Source organism: Trichechus manatus, unplaced genomic scaffold (assembly GCF_000243295.1).
Source record: "Trichechus manatus latirostris isolate Lorelei unplaced genomic scaffold, TriManLat1.0 scaffold00019, whole genome shotgun sequence".
In the NCBI taxonomy this organism is placed as follows: Eukaryota; Metazoa; Chordata; class Mammalia; order Sirenia; family Trichechidae; genus Trichechus; species Trichechus manatus.
The window spans coordinates 11,696,616-11,718,433 of record NW_004443955.1 but is presented as its reverse complement, the minus strand read 5'-3'; the positions used below and the strand labels follow the sequence as shown (position 1 = coordinate 11,718,433).

Genomic DNA, 21,818 nt, shown 5'->3' with positions numbered 1-21,818 from the left:
ACTGTTTAATGAGAAACTATTTTGTTCTGTAAACCTTCATCTAAAGTGAGAATAGCAGCACAATTGGAAGAATGTAATCAATGTCACTGAATTGTACATGCAGAAATTTTTGAAATGGTGTATGTTTGGCTATGTATATTTTCACTGAAGAAAAACAGAAGGTCCTCCAAGATCGAGAAGGGAGAGTGTTGACATGTCATGGGGTTGTTAACCAATGTCATAAAACAATATGTATACTAACTGTTTAATGAGAAAGTTTGTTTTGTAAACCTTCACCTAAAGTACAATCAAAAAAATAAAAAAAAAAAAAAAAAAGCCCACCCCGGGACTGAAGGTAGGCAGGGGGAGCTCTGTGGGCAAACTCTCCCCAGATGCCTCTCTACTTGGATTCTTTTGAGAAGCCAAATATCAAGAGTCAAGTCTCCCAGGAAGCGTTCTTGCATTCAATCCCTGGCTGTCCTACCCAGCTACTCTGTCACTCCTAAGCATGTGTGTATTTTTTCCTTGTGCAGCTGCAACTCATTCTCTGCGGGAGCATATGTGATGTCTTGTGTATTTACATCTGCTTTTCCTCTTGCCTCAGTGAGTGTGGAAGTTCTTCCGTGGAAGTTCCTTCAAGATCTACTGCCTTCCTGTGCAGCATCCGATCACTCCTAACAGGAGGCTCTGTATACAAAACTCCACTGCTTTCGAGTCAATTCCGACTCATAGCGACCCTACAGGACAGAGTAGAACTGCCCCATAGAGTTTCCAGGGAGCGCCTGATGGATTCGACCTGCTGACCTTTTGGTTAGCAGCCATAGCTCTTAACCACTATGTCATCAGGGTTTCTGATGTGTATATAAGGGGAGCTCAATTATTGCAGTAAATGGACTGGCTAACAGGACTGATACATTGCATTATATTGACATGGGGTTATTTGAAAATGCCACCTTAAATCCTTTGTGGAACAAATCCAGGATTTAAAAAACAAAACAAAAAAACATAAACAAGCAAAAGTTAGAAAGCAAGTGGGGAATGGCTGGCGGATGGGCTTTGCCATTTCGCATCAGGCCAATTTCTGAAGGCACAGGAGGGTCTTTTTCACCATTTGCCCATCTGAGGACAGGGCACCGGAACCTCACCATAACACTGGAGACATGGGGGAGAGGATACAGGGGTTGGCTGACTGCAGAGAACAGGGGGCCAAGGAGAGTGACACACTGACACCCACTCCAGTGTGGTCCCCAATGACAGCTCAGTGCCTGGGCAGGTCCCGTCTAATCTGTGGAGAGAGCTCTGGTGTGAGGAGTTGAACGTAGGCTGTGTCAGCCCGATGCGGTCCTGCTCCGCATGCCCCACTAAAACTCCTGAGTGGGGTTAAATCTCTGGAAAGTTGTTCAGTTATCGCTCCACTTCAAAATCTCTTTCTCCCTCCCTGGGCCTCTGCACCCAGGCATGTCTGTGACTGAGGCTGCTTCCACCCAGGGTGCGAGGTGAGCCCCACTCAGCAGCATTTCCTCTGTTCCCTCCTCCCTCACCTACCTAGGATCTAACGAGGCTGCTCCCTCCTCCTCAAAGCGCTCTCTCTTTGCCGTCCACAGTGGGGCGCCCTGCCGTCCTAGCCTCTCTGCTGTGCTTTGTCTCCTGCCGGCTCTTCCCATTGCTACTGGTTCACTTGCCCCACCAGCCTGAAACCGCAGGGAACTTCCCTGAGATCAGGGAGCACGTCTTTGCTCCACCATGCTCAGTAAACAGAGGGAAAATGGAACTGCGGAATAATGTTATGGCAAAGTGCCGGTGCACAAGGTAAAGCCAAGGGTAGGTTTTCAGGAAAATAAAAATTAGTCCTTTATTAATAATTACTGAATTTTGCCACCATTTATAAATCACAAGGGGAAATGGAGCAGATTGGTCCATACATAATTCAGTGCTAGGTTTTGAAGGGGAAATTTAAAATTGAATCAACCATAATTTATGCTTGATCAGTATTGATGGAATTCTCCATTCTGTTACTTTTTTCAGAAGTGATTACATAACTTGGCATCAATCTTCTGAGATATCACCCATCATTTATCACGTAGCTGTAATATTCAGCTAAAGAAAATATGCCAAACCAGAAACACTGCAGCCTCACAAATCTGTGTGGGATGGCTCAGAGGGAAGGGAGCAGCTTTCTATCTAACGTGCTAATAAAAACTCCGCAGGCCCAGCCGCTGGAGACACGGGAGCCCCCTGCTGGCTGCTGTGGCACTCTGCAGCCCTGGCAAGGTGCGCTGGGGCCAGGCCAGGTGCTACCTATGCCACCTGGCAATGGTATGGCTGAAGACAAGGTTTGCAGAGGTGTCTTTACTGCCTGTGATAGAAGACAAGGTTTGCAGAGGTGTCTTTACTGCCTGTGATATTGGTAAGAGCTTTTCCGTGCAGCATCAGTGTCTACTGACTGAATGTCCTAGGTTTCTATCGCAGCTCTCGGAGCCTTGCCCCAGATCGCTCACTTCAGCTCCCTTCCTGGCTCTGCAGATTCACTTAAGAGGCCTGGGCCCCTGTTAGTAACCTCCAAGGACCAAATGTGGGTGGGCATGAAAGGGAGATGGGGGCCTGAGAGGAAAAAGTGGTGCCTCAGGAGGAGGCTAATTGACCAGGGGGGCAGGTAACCGTTCTGGTTGGGCATACAGGGCCTCAATTTCCCAGACTGGGAAGGTTGGAGAATACTTACTGGTTTGAAGCATACTTACTCTTCTGTAAAATATTAGGAGAGCCTTGGGTGGAAGGAGCTGTATGAGTGCAAATTACTATCATTATTACAACTTCCAGGAACAAGAAGGCATACAATCATCACCCCCACCTCTTGCTGGGAGCAGCCCCACAGTTTAAGAGCTACAGTGGAAAAGCAAAAATCACTGAGGCTAGCCAGCTCCTCCTGCTTCAGATCCACTACCTGTATAATCTTCTTCCTCCTCGGGGACCTCGGACTGGGCTGGGAACGCAGCAGGCTTGGATGGCTCCAGCTCTAGCTCTGGTGTGGAGAGCTCCAGCATCCGCGAACGAGACTGGTGGGAGCTGAAGGTGTTGTATGGGTGCTGGGCTGTGCCGTACAAAATCAGGCTCCATTCCTTCAGTTTCCCTGCAAAGCAAGAGAGCTCAGCGTGAACCCCTTGATGTACCACCGCTCAGGCCCCTGAGCTCCCCCCACCACAGGCTCTTCATCCACCGCTTCACTCCCTAGGGACCTGCTGGGCTCCTCTTGGCCTCCCTAAATCCCAGCGGGGGCTCCTGCTTGCCCATGGGCTGACATTACTGCAGGCCTGGGTGGGCAGGTGGGAAACAGCCAGAGCCAGAAGTGGCCCTGCCACCCACCAGGCCAAACCCTGGTGTTGTTTTATGGTGTTCTGACTCTGATTCAGTGACACAACGTGGCCCAGGGAAGCCCTGTTTCATTTTAGCCATCACCCTCACCAACCAGAGTGGCAGCGCCTACACCTGCAGCATCCCAGCTGCCCCAGGCCAGGCCCTGTATCTTCCTAGTCTCTCCCAAGACAGCCAGGATTAGTGGATAGAAACGAGGTCCTTCCATTGATAAAACATTCCTGAGCTGGTCTTTCCCACTGCACGGTCTTCCAATGGGCCCGGCTCTTTCAGACACACCACGGCTCGTTCCTGTGACACCTTCCCCACCCCAGGCAATGCGTCTGATGATGACAACATAAGAAGCATTTAATACAATTGTAGGTGCAGAAAACACAGCCACTGATAGTAATCCCCATCTGCTCTCAACTCCTTAGGATCAAACGAAAGCTTTATTTCAAAACCACAAAGGAATCTGGGCATTTAACTACTGAGTGGTGAACTGTGATCACGGTGCGAGTGGAATGACCATATGACAGAGAGCAAGGGTTCTCTAAGCTGTAATTTGGGTGGAAATGTATTTGTGGGTGTTTTTGGAGACATCACATAGGGTATTTCTACTCTATACAATGTCTCCAAAAACACCCACAAAAGGCCTGGTTACTAAAATTAGATGCCTATTTTCAGATCTAGTTTTGGTAGGACAGACAAAGAGGCTGCTCTGTGCCCAGGATCAGCCAGGCACCAGAGTGAGGAAGAGAATGGAGGGAATTCATAAGAGGCTGCCTGCGAGGAGGGGGCTGGGAGATTGCAGTTCAGGAATGGGAAAAGACTGCCTTTCCATTATACTCCCTTGGGGATTTTTTTTTTTTTTAAACCACAAGCACATATAACCTGTTCACATATATAAATTTAAAAAAATTAAATTAAAAAAATCTATGAACAAAGTGCTTGTATGGTCAGAGATAAATTATTAAAAAGAAGTTGTTCTCAGGGCTTTTTGGTTTTTTTTTTGAGTAAGTAATATATATGGACGGCTCAAAATCCAAAAGTATAAAAGGGAATACAGTGATGTCGCCCTCCTACCCTACCCTTGGCCACCGTTTTCCTCCCCATGGGTGACTGTGGTTATCCAAATCTTGTGTTTCCTTCCAAAGGTATTATATGTTTATCCTAGCAAGTATGAACAAATGTTCTGCCCCATCCCCTTTATGAACACAAATGGTGGCACCTTCTGCACCATGCCAAATGATGCTACGGAAGTATCATAATTTACTTAAACAAGAGCTTACTGATGGACACTGAGGCTGTTTCCAAACTTTTGCAATTACAAACAGTGCTGTAACCTGGTCACATGAGCAGGGACTCAGTGGTGTGGGAAGAGCAAAAGCTCTGAAGTTACTCTGGGTTTGAGTCCTGGCTCTGCCACCTACTAGCTGCGTGATTCTTAGGCAAATTACTTAATCTCTCTGTTCCTCAGTTTCCTCATATGTAAAATGCAGACAATAATAGTATCTATCTTATAGAGTTTGTCTTAGTCATCAAGTGCTGCTACAACAGAAATACCATAAGTGGATGGCTTTCACAAAGAGAAATTTATTTCTTCACAGTAAAGTAGGCTAAAAGTCCAAATTTAGGGCATCAGCTTCAGGGGAAGGCTTTCTTTTTCTGTCAGTCTTCTCTTCAATGTTCCCCTGGACTAGGAGCTTCCCCGCGCAGGGACCCCGGGTCCAAAGGACATGCTCTGCTCCTGGCACTGCTTTCTTGGTGGTATGAGGTCTCCCTGTCTCTCTGCTCACTTCTCTCTTTTATATCTCAAGAGATTGCCTCAGGATACAATCCAATCTTGCAGATTGAGTCCTGCCTCACTAACACAATTGCCGCCTATCCTCCCTGATTAACATCATAGAGGCAGGATTTACAACATATAGGAAAATCGCACAATACCGGGAATCATGGCCCAGCCAAAATGACACACACATTTTTGGGGGGACATAATTCAATCCATGACAGAGTTGTTTAAGGCATTAAACATTTCATGGTTGTAAAGCACTTAGAACAGTGTCTGACATATGTTATTGTTAGCTGCTGTCAGCTCTGACTCACGGTGGCCCTATGTATAACAGAATGAAATGCTGCCTGGTCCTGTACCAGCACAATTCTTGGAACATTTGAGTCCATTCTATTGTGATCCACAGGGTTTTCACTGGTTAATTTTCAGAAGTAGATCACCAGGTCCTTCTTCCTAGTCTATCTTAGTCTGGAAGCTCTGCTGAAACCTGTCCACCATAGGTGACCCTGCTGGTATTTGAAATACCGGTAGCATAGCTTCCAGCATCATAGCAACACTCAAGCCACCACAGTACGACAACTGGCAGACAGGTAGTGGGCCTGACTTTTTATGTGTGTAAGTGTATCCTTTCAAGATCTACCCTGAAGTACAACACTGTCAGTGATATGATAATATCCATATGCCTACAAGAAAGACCAGTTAGTATGACTATTATTCAAATTTATCCACCAACCACTAAGGCCAAAGATGAAGAAATTGAAGATTTTTACCAACATCTGCAGTCTGAAATTGATCAAACATGCAATTAAGATGCATTGATAATTACTGGTGATTGGAATGTGAATGCTGGAAGCAAAAGAAGAATTGGTAGTTGGAAAATATGGCCTTGGTAATAGAAATAACACCAGAGACCGCATGATAGAATTTTGCAAGACCAATGACTTCTTCATTGCAAATACCTTTTCTCAACAACATAAACAGTGACTATACAATGGACCTCACCAGATGGAATACACCAGAATCAAATCGACTACCTCTGTGGAAAGAGCGTTGGAAAAGCTCAATATCATCAGTCACAGCAAGGCCAGGGGCTGACTGTGGAACAGACCATCAACTGCTCATAGCAAGTTCAAGCTGAAGTTGAAGAAAATGAGAACAAGTCAACGAGAGCCAAAGTATGATCTTGAGTATATTCCACCTGAATTTAGAGACCATCTCAAGAATAGATTTGACACGTTGAACGCTAATGACCGAAGACCAGATGAGTTGATGAATGACATCAAGAACATCATACATGAAGAAAGCAAGATGTTATTAAAAAGACAAGAAAGAAAGAAAAGACCAAAATGGATGTCAGAAGACTCTGAAAGTTGCTCTTGAACACAGAGTAGCTAAAGTGAAAGGAAGAAATGATGAAGCAAGAGCTGAACAGATGTCAAAGGGCGGCTCGAGAAGACAAAGCATTATAATGACATGTGCAAACACCTGGAGATAGAAAACCAAAAGGGAAGAACACAATCGACATTTCTCAAGCCTCGAGTTGCAATACTGAAGGATTCTATGGAGAAAATATTAAACGATGCAGGAAGCAGCAAAAGAAGATGGAAGGAATACAGAGTCACTGTACCAAAAAGAATTGGTTGACCTTCAACCATTTCAGGAGGTAGCATGTGATCAAGAACTGACGGTACTGAAGGAAGAAGTCCAAGCTGCACTGAAGGCATTGGTGAAAAACAACGCTCCAGGAATTGATGGAATACCAACTGAGATGTTTCAACAAACGGATGCAACCCTGGAGGTGTTCACTCAGCTATGCCAAGAAATTTGGAAGAGAGCTACCTGGCCAACTGACGGGAAGAGATCCATATCTGTACCCATTCCAAACAAAGGTGACCCAACAGAATGCAGAAATTATCAAACAATATCATTAATATCACACACAAGTAAAATTTTGCTGAAGATCAAAAGCGGTTGTAGTAGTACATCGACAGAGAACTGAGAGAAATTCAAGCTGGATTCAGAAGAGGATGTGGAACAAGGGATATCATTGCTGATGTCAGATGTGTCATGGTGGAAAGCAGAGAATACCAGAAAGATGTTTACCTGTGTTTTATTGACTATGTAAAGGCATTTGACTGAGTATATCATAACAAATTATAGATGACATTGAGAAGAATGGGAATTCCAGAATACTTAACTGTGCTCATAAGGAACCTGTACTTAGACCAAGAGGCAGTCGTTTGAACAGATCAAGGGGATACTGCATGGTTTAAAGTCAGGAAAAATGCATGTCAGGGTTGTATCTTTTCACCATACTTATTCAATCTGTATGCTGAGCAAATAATCTGAAAAGTGGGACTATATGAAAAAGAATGGGGCATCAGGATTGGAGGCAGACTCATTAACAACCTGTAATATGTAGCTGACACAACCTTGCTTGCTGTAAGTGAAGAGGACTTGAGGCACTTACTGATGAAGATCAAAGACTACAGCCTTCAATATGGATTACACCTTAACATAAAGAAAACAAAAATCTTCACAACTGGACCAATAAGTAACATCATGGTAAACGGAGAGAAGATTGAAGTTGTCAAAGATTTCATTTTACTTGGATTCATAATCAATGTCCATGGAAGCAGCAGTCAAGAAGTCAAACAACACATTGCACTGGGCAAATGTGCTGCAAACAATCTCTTTAAAGTGTTGAAAGGCAAAGATGTCACTTTAAAGACTAAAGTGCACCTGACCCAAGTCATGGTGTTTTCAATTGCCTCATATGCATGTGAAAGCTGGAAAATGAATAAAGAAGACCAAAGAAGAATTGACACCTTTGAATTATGCTGTTGGTGAAAAATATTGAATATACCATGGTCTGCAGAAGAACAAACAAATCTGTCTTGGAAAAAGTACAGCCAGAGTGCTCCTTAGAAGTGATATGGCGAGACTTTCATCTCACATACTCTCGACATGTTATCAGGAGGGATCAGTCCCTGGAGAAGGACATCACGCTTGGTAAAAGAGAGGGTCAGTGAAAAAGAAGACTCTCAACAAGACAGACTGACATAGTGGCTGCCACAATGGGCTCAAACATAGCAATGACTGTGAGGAGGGTACAGGACTGGGCGGTGTTTCGTTCTGTTGTACACAGGGTTGCAATGAGTCAGAATCAGCTCAATGGCATCTAACAAGTGTATCTGTAGATATGTGAGAATTGCCCATTCCTAAACGTGGAATTGGGGATCAAAGGAATATGAATCTGTAATTTTGATAGACCTGGCCAAGCTGTCTTCCCTGGGGGTCCCATCACTTTACTCTACTACCAGTAATTATCAACATTGCCTGTTTCCTCCTAGCCTCAGGTCGTGTGTCTTTGCCTAGCGGACTGGTGACAATTGCTAACTCTGTGACATTTACTTTGCATTTCTCTTATTACATGAATGGTTGAGCATCTTTTCATTTGATCAAAAGCTAGATACCTTTCTGACTGAAAATATTTGAAGCAATTTGTAGACTCATATTTACAAAAAATATTTGCTGGGAACAAGTGATGAGACTTCAAATACGCATAAATGCACACCTTAGCCAAGTTCGTTCCAAGTACTAGTAGTTCGAGAAAATGCTTTTGCTCATGCCTGGTTTAAATTTTTGTTCCTTTTCTCCATCTGCATTTCATGCAACAGATATTCATGAAAGCCTGCTGTGGGCCAGGCACTGTGCTAAGGGCCACCGAGCTGAGGGTCAGCAGGTGAGAAGGAACAGCCAGAGAGAGGTGAGGTGGATCGCAGGAACCCCTTCCTATGTGTGCTCCAAGAACGATTTCCTCTTTCCTAGTAGGTGCCATTTAGAAAACTTGACCTGAGGGTACGGGCTAGATACTAGCAACTTTGGATCCATTTCCTCTTCTTTTTTTGTAGTTAAAGGTGTACATGCTCTTTTTACCTCTTCTACCAAGGGAATCACTTAGTTTTTCTGCCTGCATAAAAACATGAAAATACATATTCGATTGTATGGTATAAATTTGAAGTCATTCTTTTTTAAAGCTATTTTTTCCTAATTATAAAAAGAAGAAAAATTAACAAGCATGTTGTACTACTGTAATTTTAAATTAACAAATAAAAATAAGCTATTTAAAAAAATACTCAATTAGAAACAAGAAAGATCTATTCCTTGAACACAATTGTGGCTCTATTAACATACTTTGACCTTACACCAATATATCTAATTTAAAACAAAAGTGCAGAAAAAGCACTAAAAAGTATCTAACCCATTCCTGATTGAACGCATACTCTTAGATCACAGAAATTATTGCAACAGTCTCTAGACCATTATAATTTTGTTGTTGTCAGCTGCTGTCAAGTTGATTCTGACTCATGGCAACCCCAAGTGTGCAGAGTAGAACTGCTCCACCTAGGTTTTCAAGGCTGTGACCTTTCCGAAGCAGACTGACAGGCCTTACTTCTGAGGCACCTCTGGGTGGGTTTGAACTGCCAACCTTTCAGTTAGTAGTTTAGTGTTTAACCATTTGTGCCACCCAGAGACTCCAAACATTAGAATAGTACCTTATAATGAAATGCAAATGACCTGATCCACTATCCAATGCGATAATGGGAAAATGTCTCATCAATAAATAAATATTGATATTTAAAATGAAGAAGAAAAATTATTAAATACTGAAACATAGAAAGAAGAAAATAAAAATCATCTCTAATTCCGCTGGTATATTTTCTACCAGGCTTTTTTCTACGCATGTGTGTTTTCTGTATAGTTGAAATCACACCATATACAGCTTTCTCCTTTTTCTCCCCACTTAATAATGTTAATCACTTTCAGAAATTGTCTTATTTATTTATTTGTTTAATTGTTTCTCTTTTTCATCAGACTAGGAATGTTCTGTGGCTTTCTTATTTTCTTATTCGGTTCATTACCTTCAGTGTGTAGCAAGTTTCTGGCATGTAGTAGGTGCCCAATAAATGTTTGCTGAATTAATGAATTAATAACTTTAGGCACAATTTTTTATGCCAGCAAAATATTCCATCACATGTATGTAACCATTTATTTAATCAATCTTTTAAGATAGGTTATGATAGGACATTTGTTCCAGTTTCCTTTTTTAAAAAAATTGCTTTCATATATAAGTTTGTCAGAAATATCATTTGCTACAATCTGTATTACTTTCACCAGAAAGATATCCCGAAGTGGAACCACTGCCTCAGAGAATAAGACATTGTTAAGGCTCTTGAAGAAAGGCCTGATGATATACTTCCAAAAATTAGACAATGATCACAAGAGAATAACACAAGAGAATACTGTCTGATGTAGTGATGGAAGATGAGCTCCCCAGGCTGGAAGGCACTCAAAATACAACTGGGAAAGAGCTGCCTTCTCAAAGAATTGATCTTAATGACAAAAATGGAGTAAAGGCTTTGGGACCTTCATTTGCTGATGTGGCATGACTCAAAATGAGAAGCAACAGCAGCAAACATCCATTAATAATTGGAACATGGAATGTACGAAGTCAACGATGGACTCAAACATATCAACGATCATGAGAACGTTGGGCAATGTTTGTTCTTTTATATATAAAGTCACTATGATTCAGAGCTGACTAGATGGCAGCTAACAACAATAAGGCTCTTAACACAGATGCCAGATGACTCCCACCACTGTGCCTCGTGTCTCATGAGGCATGATTAAAAACTAACCAAGAGATGACCACCTGCCATCTGGGAGAATCTGTTCTTTTCTAAGAATCACATCCTGTATACACTCCCTTCCCCAACCCCCAGCCCCAGCTTAACTGAGTCAGCAGGTCACGTACTTGTGATTTAGTGTAACAGATTAAAGCAGAGACACACAGGAGTATGAACCCTTCTAGGATTTTCTGTATTGGGGTTCACATGCCAGTGACTGGAGATACAGAATGGATCCCTGGTCTTCAGGGGGTGACTCCTGTTGCCATCACCCAAAGAATCGACACCCCTACACCCAAGACAAGGCTCCTGTCACACTCAGCCACTCCCCAGAGCTTTTTGGGGAGATGAGACACATGGATGAACCAAGGAATCAGAAGAAAGCAGAACAATCTTAGTGCAGTGAGTAGTGCCTGGGGTCTTAAAAGCTTGCGAACGGCCATCTAAGATACAACTGTTGGTCTCTACTAGTCAGGAGCAAAAGAGTAAGTAGGTAACCAAGATCTCAGAGAAGAAACAAGTCTACAAGGCTGACAGCCTACATGAGACACAGCCTCATCTATGCTGAGAACAGAAGAACTAGATGGTGCCCGGCTACCACCAATGACCATTCTCACTGGTATCACAACAGATGGTTCTAGACAGAATGGGAGAAAAATGTACAACAAAACTCAAATTCTTAAAAAAGGCCAGACTAACTGTACCAGTTGAGACCAGACAACCCCCTGAGACCATCGCCCTGAGACACTTTTTAAACCCTGAACCAAAACTATCCCAAGATCACCTTTTAGCAAAATATAAGAGTGGCACTCAAAATAAAGGATACTGCCAGTAAGAACAGTGCTCTACTAAAAAACCTTCTGTACGAGACCAAAAGGTCAACATTTACTCTAAACCAAAGATGAGAAGATAAGGGGGCAGGGAAACTAGAGTACTGGAAATGGAACAACCAGAACATAATTAAAGAGAATGTTGACACACTGTGAAAACATGTAACTAACGTCACTGAAAAATTTGTGTAGAAATTGTCAAATGGGAACCTAATCTGCTGTGTAAACTTTAACCAAAAACACAATAAAATATTATTAAAAAAAAAAAGAAGGCGGAACAGATCCAGGTTACACCTGGCCAGAGATGGAGTCCACCCACAACAGAACTGCCATCCAGAGTCAGCAGGACTTTAGAATGTTGCCCCTGCTTTAGACAAGACATTTAACAAGAACATGTCATTTACTACTCAAGATAGTAGGCAAGTCCGTTTAAGTTTACAGTTAAAAAACAAAAACAAAACTAGTGCCATCAATTCCTTAATTTCCAGAAGGGGTCTTAAAAGATGCCCAGCTCAAGATTCTTTGGCTTTTTCTCCATTAGATTATTGAGACTGTAGAAGAAAGAACCACCAATCTACCTGTGTAAGCACTTCACTGTGATGGGCAGAGCCCAGGCAATTGTAATGTCTCATCCATGAACTAGAATCATCATGAACAAACAAGACTATTCCTATCATTCAAAGAAAGAGTCAGGATGAAGGGAATACCACGGTTGAATATACCAAGAAGAAAACTCCTGGCAGTAAAGAAGCTTTTCTCTTCCTGGCATTTTGTATCAGGCATTAAACATCCCTGAAAAGGGAATTTAGAAATTGGAGATGAAGCAGGTACGGGTGGGAGAAAGCGTTTGTAAGATTACTGCTCTGAGCTAATACTTTTGGCTTCCTGAGTTTTCTTGGTCACAAGAGAAGTTATTAAATGATAAAGAATTTATTAATTCTCCCTGCACCCCCTTCCCAATGTTTAAAACATGCTTCAGGAAGAAATTCTTTAGTTGAAACACAGTAAAGAAAAGAGGCCTACACAATGAAGTTGATATGTTTCTTCTTGTCTAACACTCTGGTGAAACGTTCTTCTTCGTTCTGAGGACCAGTGAGGCAGTCACCTGAGGGCTACGTTCAGGTTACAAAGTTGAACACAGAGCTTTGGCAGAAGGAATAAAAAAGCTCACCTCAATTATTTATAAAAATATGCAGAACATTTTAAAGGGGCTGAATTTTACGGTATGTGAATTACATCTCAATAAAGCTGTACACACACACACACAAGAAATACTAAGCTTTAATAAATTTAACACATATTTAAAAATGCACTTTAAGTCCACATTATGGCAAGTAAGAAGAAGAAAGATAAAGGAAATTTAGGAAACAGACTAATAAGTAGGTTAAGGAAGAGTGAGTGTAAACGTGTGCGGTCTCCTCCCCCCGTCACACATGCATACACACACATGCACACAGATCTTACAAATGAGAGATACAATAGTCTGTCCCTGTAGCCACAAGAACCTCTAAAGATGGTATTACAAGTGTCAGAAATAGGACCTGCGACTCCCAAGCTCCAATTTTTATTTGGGTGAAGTGTGGAAACAAATACACATTTGGTAAAAGACAATCACTTGTACTGTACAACAACGCACAAAATGGCACTTTTCTTAATGACATCTGTAAGGTTAGATAAACCAAAACCAAACTCATTGCTGTCAAGTGGATTCCAACTCATAGCGATCCTTATAGGACAGAGTAGAACTGCCCTCTATGGTTTCCAAGGAGCGGCTGGTGGATTCAAACTGCTGACCTTTTGGTTAGCAGCCAAGCTCTTAACCACTGCACCACCAGGACTTCAAGGTTAGACAGGGGACCCTGAAATACTATCTTTAAAATATTTATTTTCAGGTTTTTGAAAGTAATAAATTAATAGTTTGAGAAGTCAAGTAATACTACAAAGTTTATAACAAAAACAGCAGTTCTTTCATTCAGTCCTCCCCTCCTCCCAGATGCAGCCTCTTTTAACACTTTGAGAGACTCTCCTGGTATCTACCACCACATTCCCAGATAAAATGCTGATACGCCATGTCTTAGTTTCTCCATTATACACATCATCCAATGACTTCTTACCTAGGAAGCTGAGAATTCAGTTCTCTTACACCACCCCCTCACATACCACCTCCCTTGTCCTTCCGACATTCTTGTAAATTTTATTGGTCAATTTTTAGTGTCCTCCCTCCCATCCCCCATTTTGGTTTCTGGGAAATTCTCAATTTTTTTTTTCTAATCTGTCTACTGAATTTTTTATATTTGCATCATATCTTTATTTTTCAAGGCCTTTATCTGGTTCTTCAATGTTCTTTTTAAAAATACAGCATCCGGAGGCAGGGTTAAGATGGCAGAGTAGTCACATGCTTCTGGTGGTCCCTCTTGCAACGAAGACCAAAAAAAACAAGTGAATAGATTATAGATGACAATCTAGGAGCCCTGAACATCAAAAGCAAAGTTAAAGAATCGGACTGAGTGGCAGGGGGAGGGAGAGACGGTTCAGAAGCAGCGAGGAGTTGCCAGACCTGACCTGGCGGGAATCAACGCCCTGTAGGCCGGGATCAGCTGCTGTGTGTGGTGAGGCAAGCAGTGGAGTTCCAGACGCCTTTTTCACATAGGGAGAGACCAAGCAGCAGAGAGTCTGCTCAAGCCTCTAGAACCAGTGAAAAGCAGTGCTCAACTGGCAAAAGATAAGTACATGCGTCTAACCTAACTCACAGATCAAAAAACACCAGTTTGGGAAGAACCTCTCTCCCATTTACCTGCTCCCTCCCTGCTCTACAGCAGGTCCCAGTCTGGCTTCAGCGACTGCTGCGTCCCCTGGGCTGGAAGTTGGGCCTGTTACCCGCCCTGAGCCATTCTCCTGGCGTTGGAGAGGGAACAAATAAACAAACAGGAAAAAATAATCTGCCAGCTCTCCTAAGCTGGGAACTCAGGGCAGGCACAGCTCCCTAGGCACAGGTATAAGGGGTCCACAGACTTTGAATGTCTTTCACCCATTCAGAAACCTGTGTGGGTCCTTTTCAACAGTGTAGGCCCTCATTAGCACAGTACCATAGGATATACACCTGAAGCCTAACCTCAACTGTATCAGCTATATGGTGGAGTTGCAGGTTTGTGACATTTGACACTGCTCTGCCCATTAAGCAGGGCCCTCACCTACCCATATCAGGGGCCTGAGGACTGGTGGCTCCACCCATGCCACCTAGCCCTCTGTGAAAGGGGTCCAAGAATAAGTGGTGCCTCCCAGCCCTTACAGCCAACAGCACTGGGTGCTCACAGTCTGGCTGCAAAATCCACCCACCTATGTGCTCTAGGGAACAGGGACATGCTTTCCTCCAAGACACTCAGGGGCAGCTGTCAGCCCACTGCCTTGCTCAGCATCTGACCCCTTACTGCAGCCAGATACCTGTGCCTACACCAATCACCCCTGCCTGTCTAGGACTGTAGGTGAGAGCCTGTACCACATACTGACTACCTCGACACCTGAGCTGAATCCATACAAGAAAAGTAAATGGACTCCTGGGCTCACATACCTAGTAACAGATCTAACCATCTGGTGACATGACATTAGAGGTTCAAAGGCACCAGTAATCAAACTAGCTCACATGAGCAGCCTATTTGGGCATATCAAAACAAAACAAGAAGATAGGAAACATTAAGCAAACATAAAATAAATAAATATAATAACTTATTGATGGCTCAGAAACAATAGTCAGTATCAAATCACATAAACAGGCAGACCATGATGGCTTTAGCAAGCTCCCAAAACAAAGAATCAAGAAATTTTAAAGAGGAAGAGAACTTGGAATTACCACAGGTAGAATACAAAAGATTAATATACAGAACTCTTCAAGAGATCAGGAAGGAGATCAGGCAAAATGCAGCAGAAGCCAAGGAACACAGAAACAAAGCAATAGAGGAACTTAAGAAGATTAGAGAAGAGCATAACGATAAATTTAACAGGCTGCAAGAATCCACAGAGAGACAGCAAACAGAAATCCAGAAGATTAACAATAAAATTTCAGAATTAGACAACTCAATAGAAAGTCATAGGAGCAGAATTGAGGCAATGGAAGTCAGAATTAGTGAGATTGAAGATAAAGCACTTGACACCAACTTATCTGAGGAAAAATGAGATAAAAGAATTTAAAAAACTGAAGAAACCCTAAGAATTATGTGGGACTCTATCAAGAGGAATAACCTATGAGTGATTGGAGTACCAGAACATGGGAGGATAACAGAAAATACAGAGAGAATTGTTGAAGATTTGTTGGCAGAAAACTTCCCTGATATCATGAAAGATGACAAGATATCTATCCAAGAAGCTCATCGAACGCCACACAAGGTAGATCCCAAAAGAAAGTCATCAACACATACTATAATCAAACTTGCCAAAACCAAAGATAAAATCTTAAGAGCCGCTAGGGATAAATGAAAAGTCATCTACAAAGGAGAGTCAATAAGACTAAGCTCGGACTACTCAGCAGAAACCATGCAGGCAAGAAGGCAATGGGATGACATATACAAAACCTTGAAGGAAAAAAAACTGCCAGCCAAGAATTATATATTCAGCAAAACTGTCTCTCAAATATGATGGTGAAATTAGGGCATTTCCAGATAAACAGAAGTTTAGGGAATTTGCAAAAACCAAACTAAAATTATAAGAAATACTAAAGGGGGTCCTCTGGTTAGAAAATCAGTAACATCAGCTAACAACCCAAGACTAGAACACAGGAGACAGCAACCAGATATCAACCTAGATAGGGAAGTCACAAAAATAAAAATACAGCATCCTGTGTAAAATGGTTTGGCAGTTCTTCAAAAGTTAAAAATAGAGTTACCATATAACCCAGCAATCCGACTCTTAGGTATATGCCCAAGAGACTAACAATAGCCATGCTAACAGATACATGTACACCAATGTTCACTGCAGCACTAGTCATAATAGCCAAAAGATGGAAACAACCCAAATGCCTATCAACAGCTGAATGGACAAAAATGTGGTACAGTACATCCATACAATGGAATATTAAACTAAAAAAGAAAAGAAAAGAAAAGAAAAATCCAAACTCATTACTGTTGAGTTGATTCCTACTCATAGTGACCCTATAGGACAGAGCAGAACTGCCCTATAGGGTTTCCAAGGAGTTGGTGGTGGATTCGAACTGCTGACCTTTTGGTGAGCAGTCAAGCTCTTAACCACTGTGCCACCAGGGCTTCAATGGAATATTACTCAGCCATAAAAAGGAATGAAATATTGACATATGCTATAGCTTGGACGAACCTTGAAAACATGCTGAATGAAATAAGTCAATCACAGAAAGACAAATATTATATGATCTCACTAATATGAAACACTCAGAATAGGCAAATGTATAGAGATCAGAGCTTAACAGTAGTTACTAAGGGCAGGAGGGAAGGGGAAAGAGGGGAATCTTGGTTTAGCTAGCACTGAATTTCTGTTTATGGGGGTGGAAAATAGATGTTGGTGATGGCTGTACAACATGATTGAGGTAATTGGTTTCATTGAATTGTACAAGTAAAAAATGTTGAATTGGCAAATGTGTTACCTATATTTTTACAACAATTAAAAAATACGGCATCTTGTTCCTGTTTCATAGATGAAATATTTTATCTTATCTTCCCTGAGAATATCAATTGTAGTTGTTGTTTTTTTTTTTTAAATTTTCTTTTGCTGCTTGAATTGCCTCTTTCTCCTCCAAGGTTCTTTTTTCTTAGAGTTTATTTCTGACTTTAATAAAGTTGGATAATTTCTTCAAATGTCCGGTGGTCCTTGGTGGTCCATTTATATTTAGTAGTGAGGCACTAAAAAGCTAATTGAAAGTTCTGTATATGTTACTGAAATATGGAAATACTTTTTTTTATGTTTATTCATTTTGTATACAACAAACTTGCTAGCTTGTATGACAAAGGAAATGTTATAGTATACCACATGGCTCAGATGTAAATAATATTTATATGGTAAAAGTAAACACTTCTCATCAGAAACAATGGAGGTCAGAAGAAAATCTAATATCTGAAATTTAACAAAACAAACTTCAACCCAGAATTCTATATCCAGTGAAAATACCATTCACAGATGGGCTGAATTAAAGACATTTCCAAATAAATCAAAGCTGAGAAAATTCATTGCCAGCCCATCAGTCAGACAAAATACGTTAAAGGGTGTTCTTCCAGCTGAAGGAAAATGATGCCATGAAAACTGCGATCTACCAGAAGAAATAAAGAGCACCAAAATACGTGGGTAAACATAACTTATTCTTATTTAAAAGATAACACTAGTTTAAAGCAAAAATAATATCATTGGAAGATGGAGTTTATAATGTACACAGAAGTGAAATGTATGACACAGCTATAGTACAAAGCAGGGAGTGGGGAGGAATGGAATGACACCGCTAATTAGGTTCTTACATTTGTGTGAAGTGTGAAATAGTTCAGTATTAATTCTGTAGGAATACTCCAAATTGAGGCACCTGGCTAAAACAGGATAGCTAACCTTGGTTTGAATCAAACTCCATATTGTTAACTAGACTCCATTCTAAATCAGATTTTAGCTTGACCAAAGCCTCTGTCTCTGCATTTCTGAGAATGTAGCTGGAGACTTCCCTAAACTTTAGCAGCTCTTAGCAAGTAAGGGTGGGGGTGAGAATGTGGCTGTTCCTGGAAAGGTTTCTTGATTAGGATGTTGGTGGTCTCTCCTTGCACCTCTGGTTTGCTGATGTTAAGAGAAGATTATGGTGTTGATGGTCTCTTGATACTCTGCCCAATTTTACTATTAGTCATGCACTGTCACACGTTTAGGAGCCCTGGTGGCGCAGTAGTTAAGAGCTTGGCTGCTAACCAAAAGGTTGACAGTTTCAATCTACCAGCTGCTCCTTGGAAACCCTATGGGGCAGTTCTACTCTGTCCTATAGGTTTGCTATGAGTCAGACTCGACTCGATGGCAACAGGTTTTGGTCACAGGTTTACCCTTCCCATCTTACCACATAAAAGGCTTACCTCTCCCTCAGAAGGGGGAGCACTTGGTAGATTCCTCTTTGCCCTGTGTTTCCCCAATTTGTGAATTGTATTACCCTCAATAAATCTCTTTGCTTTTACTTTAACAGAAGTGAGCGTTCTTAACTCTATGACAATTCCAAGTAAACTGTAATTAAGTTAAGGATGCATATTGCAATCCCTAGAGAAACCACTAAAAGTATAGCTAAAAAGCCAATAGAGGAAATAAAATAGAATATCAAAAATATTTGATCAAGGACTAGAAGGCAGGAGGGGACAGGAAACTGGTGATAGGGAACCCCAAGGTTGAGAATGGTCAGTATTGACATGTCGTGAGGTTGTTAACCACTGTCATAGGGCAATATGTGTACTGTTTAATGAGAAACTATTGTTCTGTAAACCTTCATCTAAGGTACAAAAAAAAAAAGAATTATCTATGTGAAATCAAATTGACAACAGCAACTCAAAAGGTTTGATGGGAAACCTAGGGGGCAGTGAGTTGAAGATAATAGTGGTGGAATAATCCGGAAAAGGATAGTGAGAATAGCAGCACAACTGGAAGAATGTAATTGATGTCACTAAATTGTACAGGTAAAAACTTTTGAAATGGTGTAACTTTGGCCATGTATATTTTCACCAAAAAAAAAAAAAAAAAGTCCTCCAAGGTCGAGAAGGGAGAGTGTTGACATGTTGTGGGGTTGTTAACCAATGTTATGAAACAATATGTGTACTGACTGTTTAATGAGAAACTATTTGTTCTGTAAACCTTCATCTAAAGTACAACAAAAAAAATAAAGAAATTGACAAAAAAAAAAAACCAAAACACACACACACACACACACACACACACACACACACAGACACACAGAATATTTGCTCAGTCCAAAAGAAGTCAGGAAAAAAAGAACATTGAGTATATGGCCTTTTTAATACTGATAGATTTAGTTTGTTAATGCTGGACTTAGAATTTTTTGATTTATGTCTTTGAGTGAGATTGGCCTATAATTCTCCATTCTCATAATGTGCTGTTGGGATTTGGTATCAAGGACATACTGGCTTCATTAAAGTAACTGGGGAGTGTTCTTTTTTTTCTACTGTCTGGAAGAGTTTATGAAATATTGACATAATTCCTTCCATTTAAATAGTTAGAAGTTGCCAGTGAATCTACCTGGACTTTAAGTTTTCTTTTAAATTACAGATTCAATTTCTTTAATACAGGACACTTTTTATTTTTATTTCTTCTTGTGTCAATTTTGCTAAGTTGTGTTTTTCAGGAATTTGTCCATTTCACTTAAAATTTCAACTTTTTTGGCACAACATTGTTTATAATATCCTTTAATGATAATTTTAATGTGTGCAGATCTGTAATAACATTCACCTTTTCATTCTTGAGATTAAATAATCTCTGTTTTTTCCTTGATTGGTCTTCCTGGAAGTTTATCAAATTTATTAGTTTCTTCAAAGAAGAAAGCTTTGTTGATTGTCTCTACATATGCTTGTTTTCTATTTCATTAATTTCTGCTCTTTTAAAAATTCCTTCTTTCTGCTTTTTTTGAGTGTACATCATTGGTCTTTTTCTACCATCTAAAGTTGGATGCTTAATACATTAATTTTCAGCCTTTATTCTTTTCTAATATGTTCACTTAGGGCCATAAATTTCCCTCTCACCATTACTTTCCATTTGTTTTGATAACGTAGTATTTTCATTATCATTCAGTTCTAAATATTTCTAATTAAAATTATGAGTTTTTTTCTTTGGTATATGAGTTATGTGGAGCTGTTTTTCAGTTTCCAAATGTATTGGCTTTTCACAGTTATCTTTTTTTCTTAATTCTAATTTCTAACTTAAGTCAGAGACATGATTTATATGCTACTATTCTTGGAAAAATATTGAAGCTTGCCAGCAGCCCACCATGTGGTCAATTTTCATAAATATTCCATTTGTGCTTGAAAAGACAGCTTTTATCCTTCAGCTTTTGGGTGCAGTGTTCTATATATATCCATTAGACCTAGAATTTCAACGGTGATATTTGAATCTTACAGATACTTACTGATTCTTGCTGTTTTAAGTTGGAGTTGACTTGATAGCAACTTTTTTTTTTCCAGCTATTGAATATATTTGAGGTATACTAAATTCCTACCTTGTGTATGGGTTTCTCTTTTTTGTTTTAACAATTTTTTGCTTTATATATTTTAAGGCCATATTATGAGATGCATAAAAGATGAGAAGTGGAACATTTACAATTGAACCAAACCTTTTATCAATAAGTAGTGACACTCTCTATATTTAGTAATGCTTTTTTTCTTGTTATAAAAACAAGGCTTGTTTATTAAACAAAAATTAGTAAATATAGATTAGCAGGAAGTTAAAATCGCCCATTATCTTACCATTCATAACTAATGATAATATCTGCAATAGTCTCCAAAAGTTCTTGCGTGTTGTAAAAATAAACACTTTTTGTTTACAAAAATGAGATCTTATTGCAATATGGTTTTGTGACCTTATTTTTAAAAACTTAATACATAATGAACAATTTTACATGTCATCTACACTGTAATTTTTAGTGGGTAGAGAGTATTCCAGGATATAACTCATTGCTGTTGAGTTGATTCCAACTCACAGGGACCCTATAGGACAGAGTAAAACTTCCCCATAGAGTTTACAAGGAGCAGCTAGTGGATGTGAAGTACAAACCTTTTGGTTATATAATGGAGTCCCTGGGTGGCGCAGATGGTTAAGAGCTGGACTCCTAGTTGAAACCTGTAGTCGTTGAGTCAATTCCGACTCATAACTGACCCTCTAGGACAGAGCAGAACTGCCCCACAGGTTTTCCAAGGAGCAGCTGGTGGATTTGAACTGCCAACCTTTACATTAGTAGCCAAGCTCTTAACCACTGAGCCACCAGGGCTCCACAAGCTGAAAGGTTGGTGGTTTGAACCTACCCAGAGGCACCGCACAGACAAGCTTGGAGACTTGCTTCCAAAAGGTCACAGCCTTGAAAACCCCATGGAGCAGTTCTACTCCGCACACATGGAGTCATCGTGAGTCAGAATCCACTCCATGGCAACTAACAACAACAACCATCATGAATCAGAATCCAGTCCACAGTAACTAACAACAACAACC

General features: G+C 40.7%; 1 protein-coding gene across 1 annotated transcript in view; it reads right to left on the bottom strand.

Moving 5' to 3' along the window:
• PCSK6 (proprotein convertase subtilisin/kexin type 6) overlaps positions 1-21,818 on the bottom strand; it is a 297,468-nt gene that overhangs the window by 42,023 nt on the left and 233,627 nt on the right. The window contains exons 14-15 of the mRNA XM_004372641.1: positions 2,921-3,106; positions 2,718-2,756 (exon numbers count right to left, since the gene is read on the bottom strand). Of these exons, the coding sequence (XP_004372698.1) occupies positions 2,718-2,756; positions 2,921-3,106 (225 nt within the window). The remainder of the gene's footprint in view (positions 1-2,717; positions 2,757-2,920; positions 3,107-21,818) is intronic.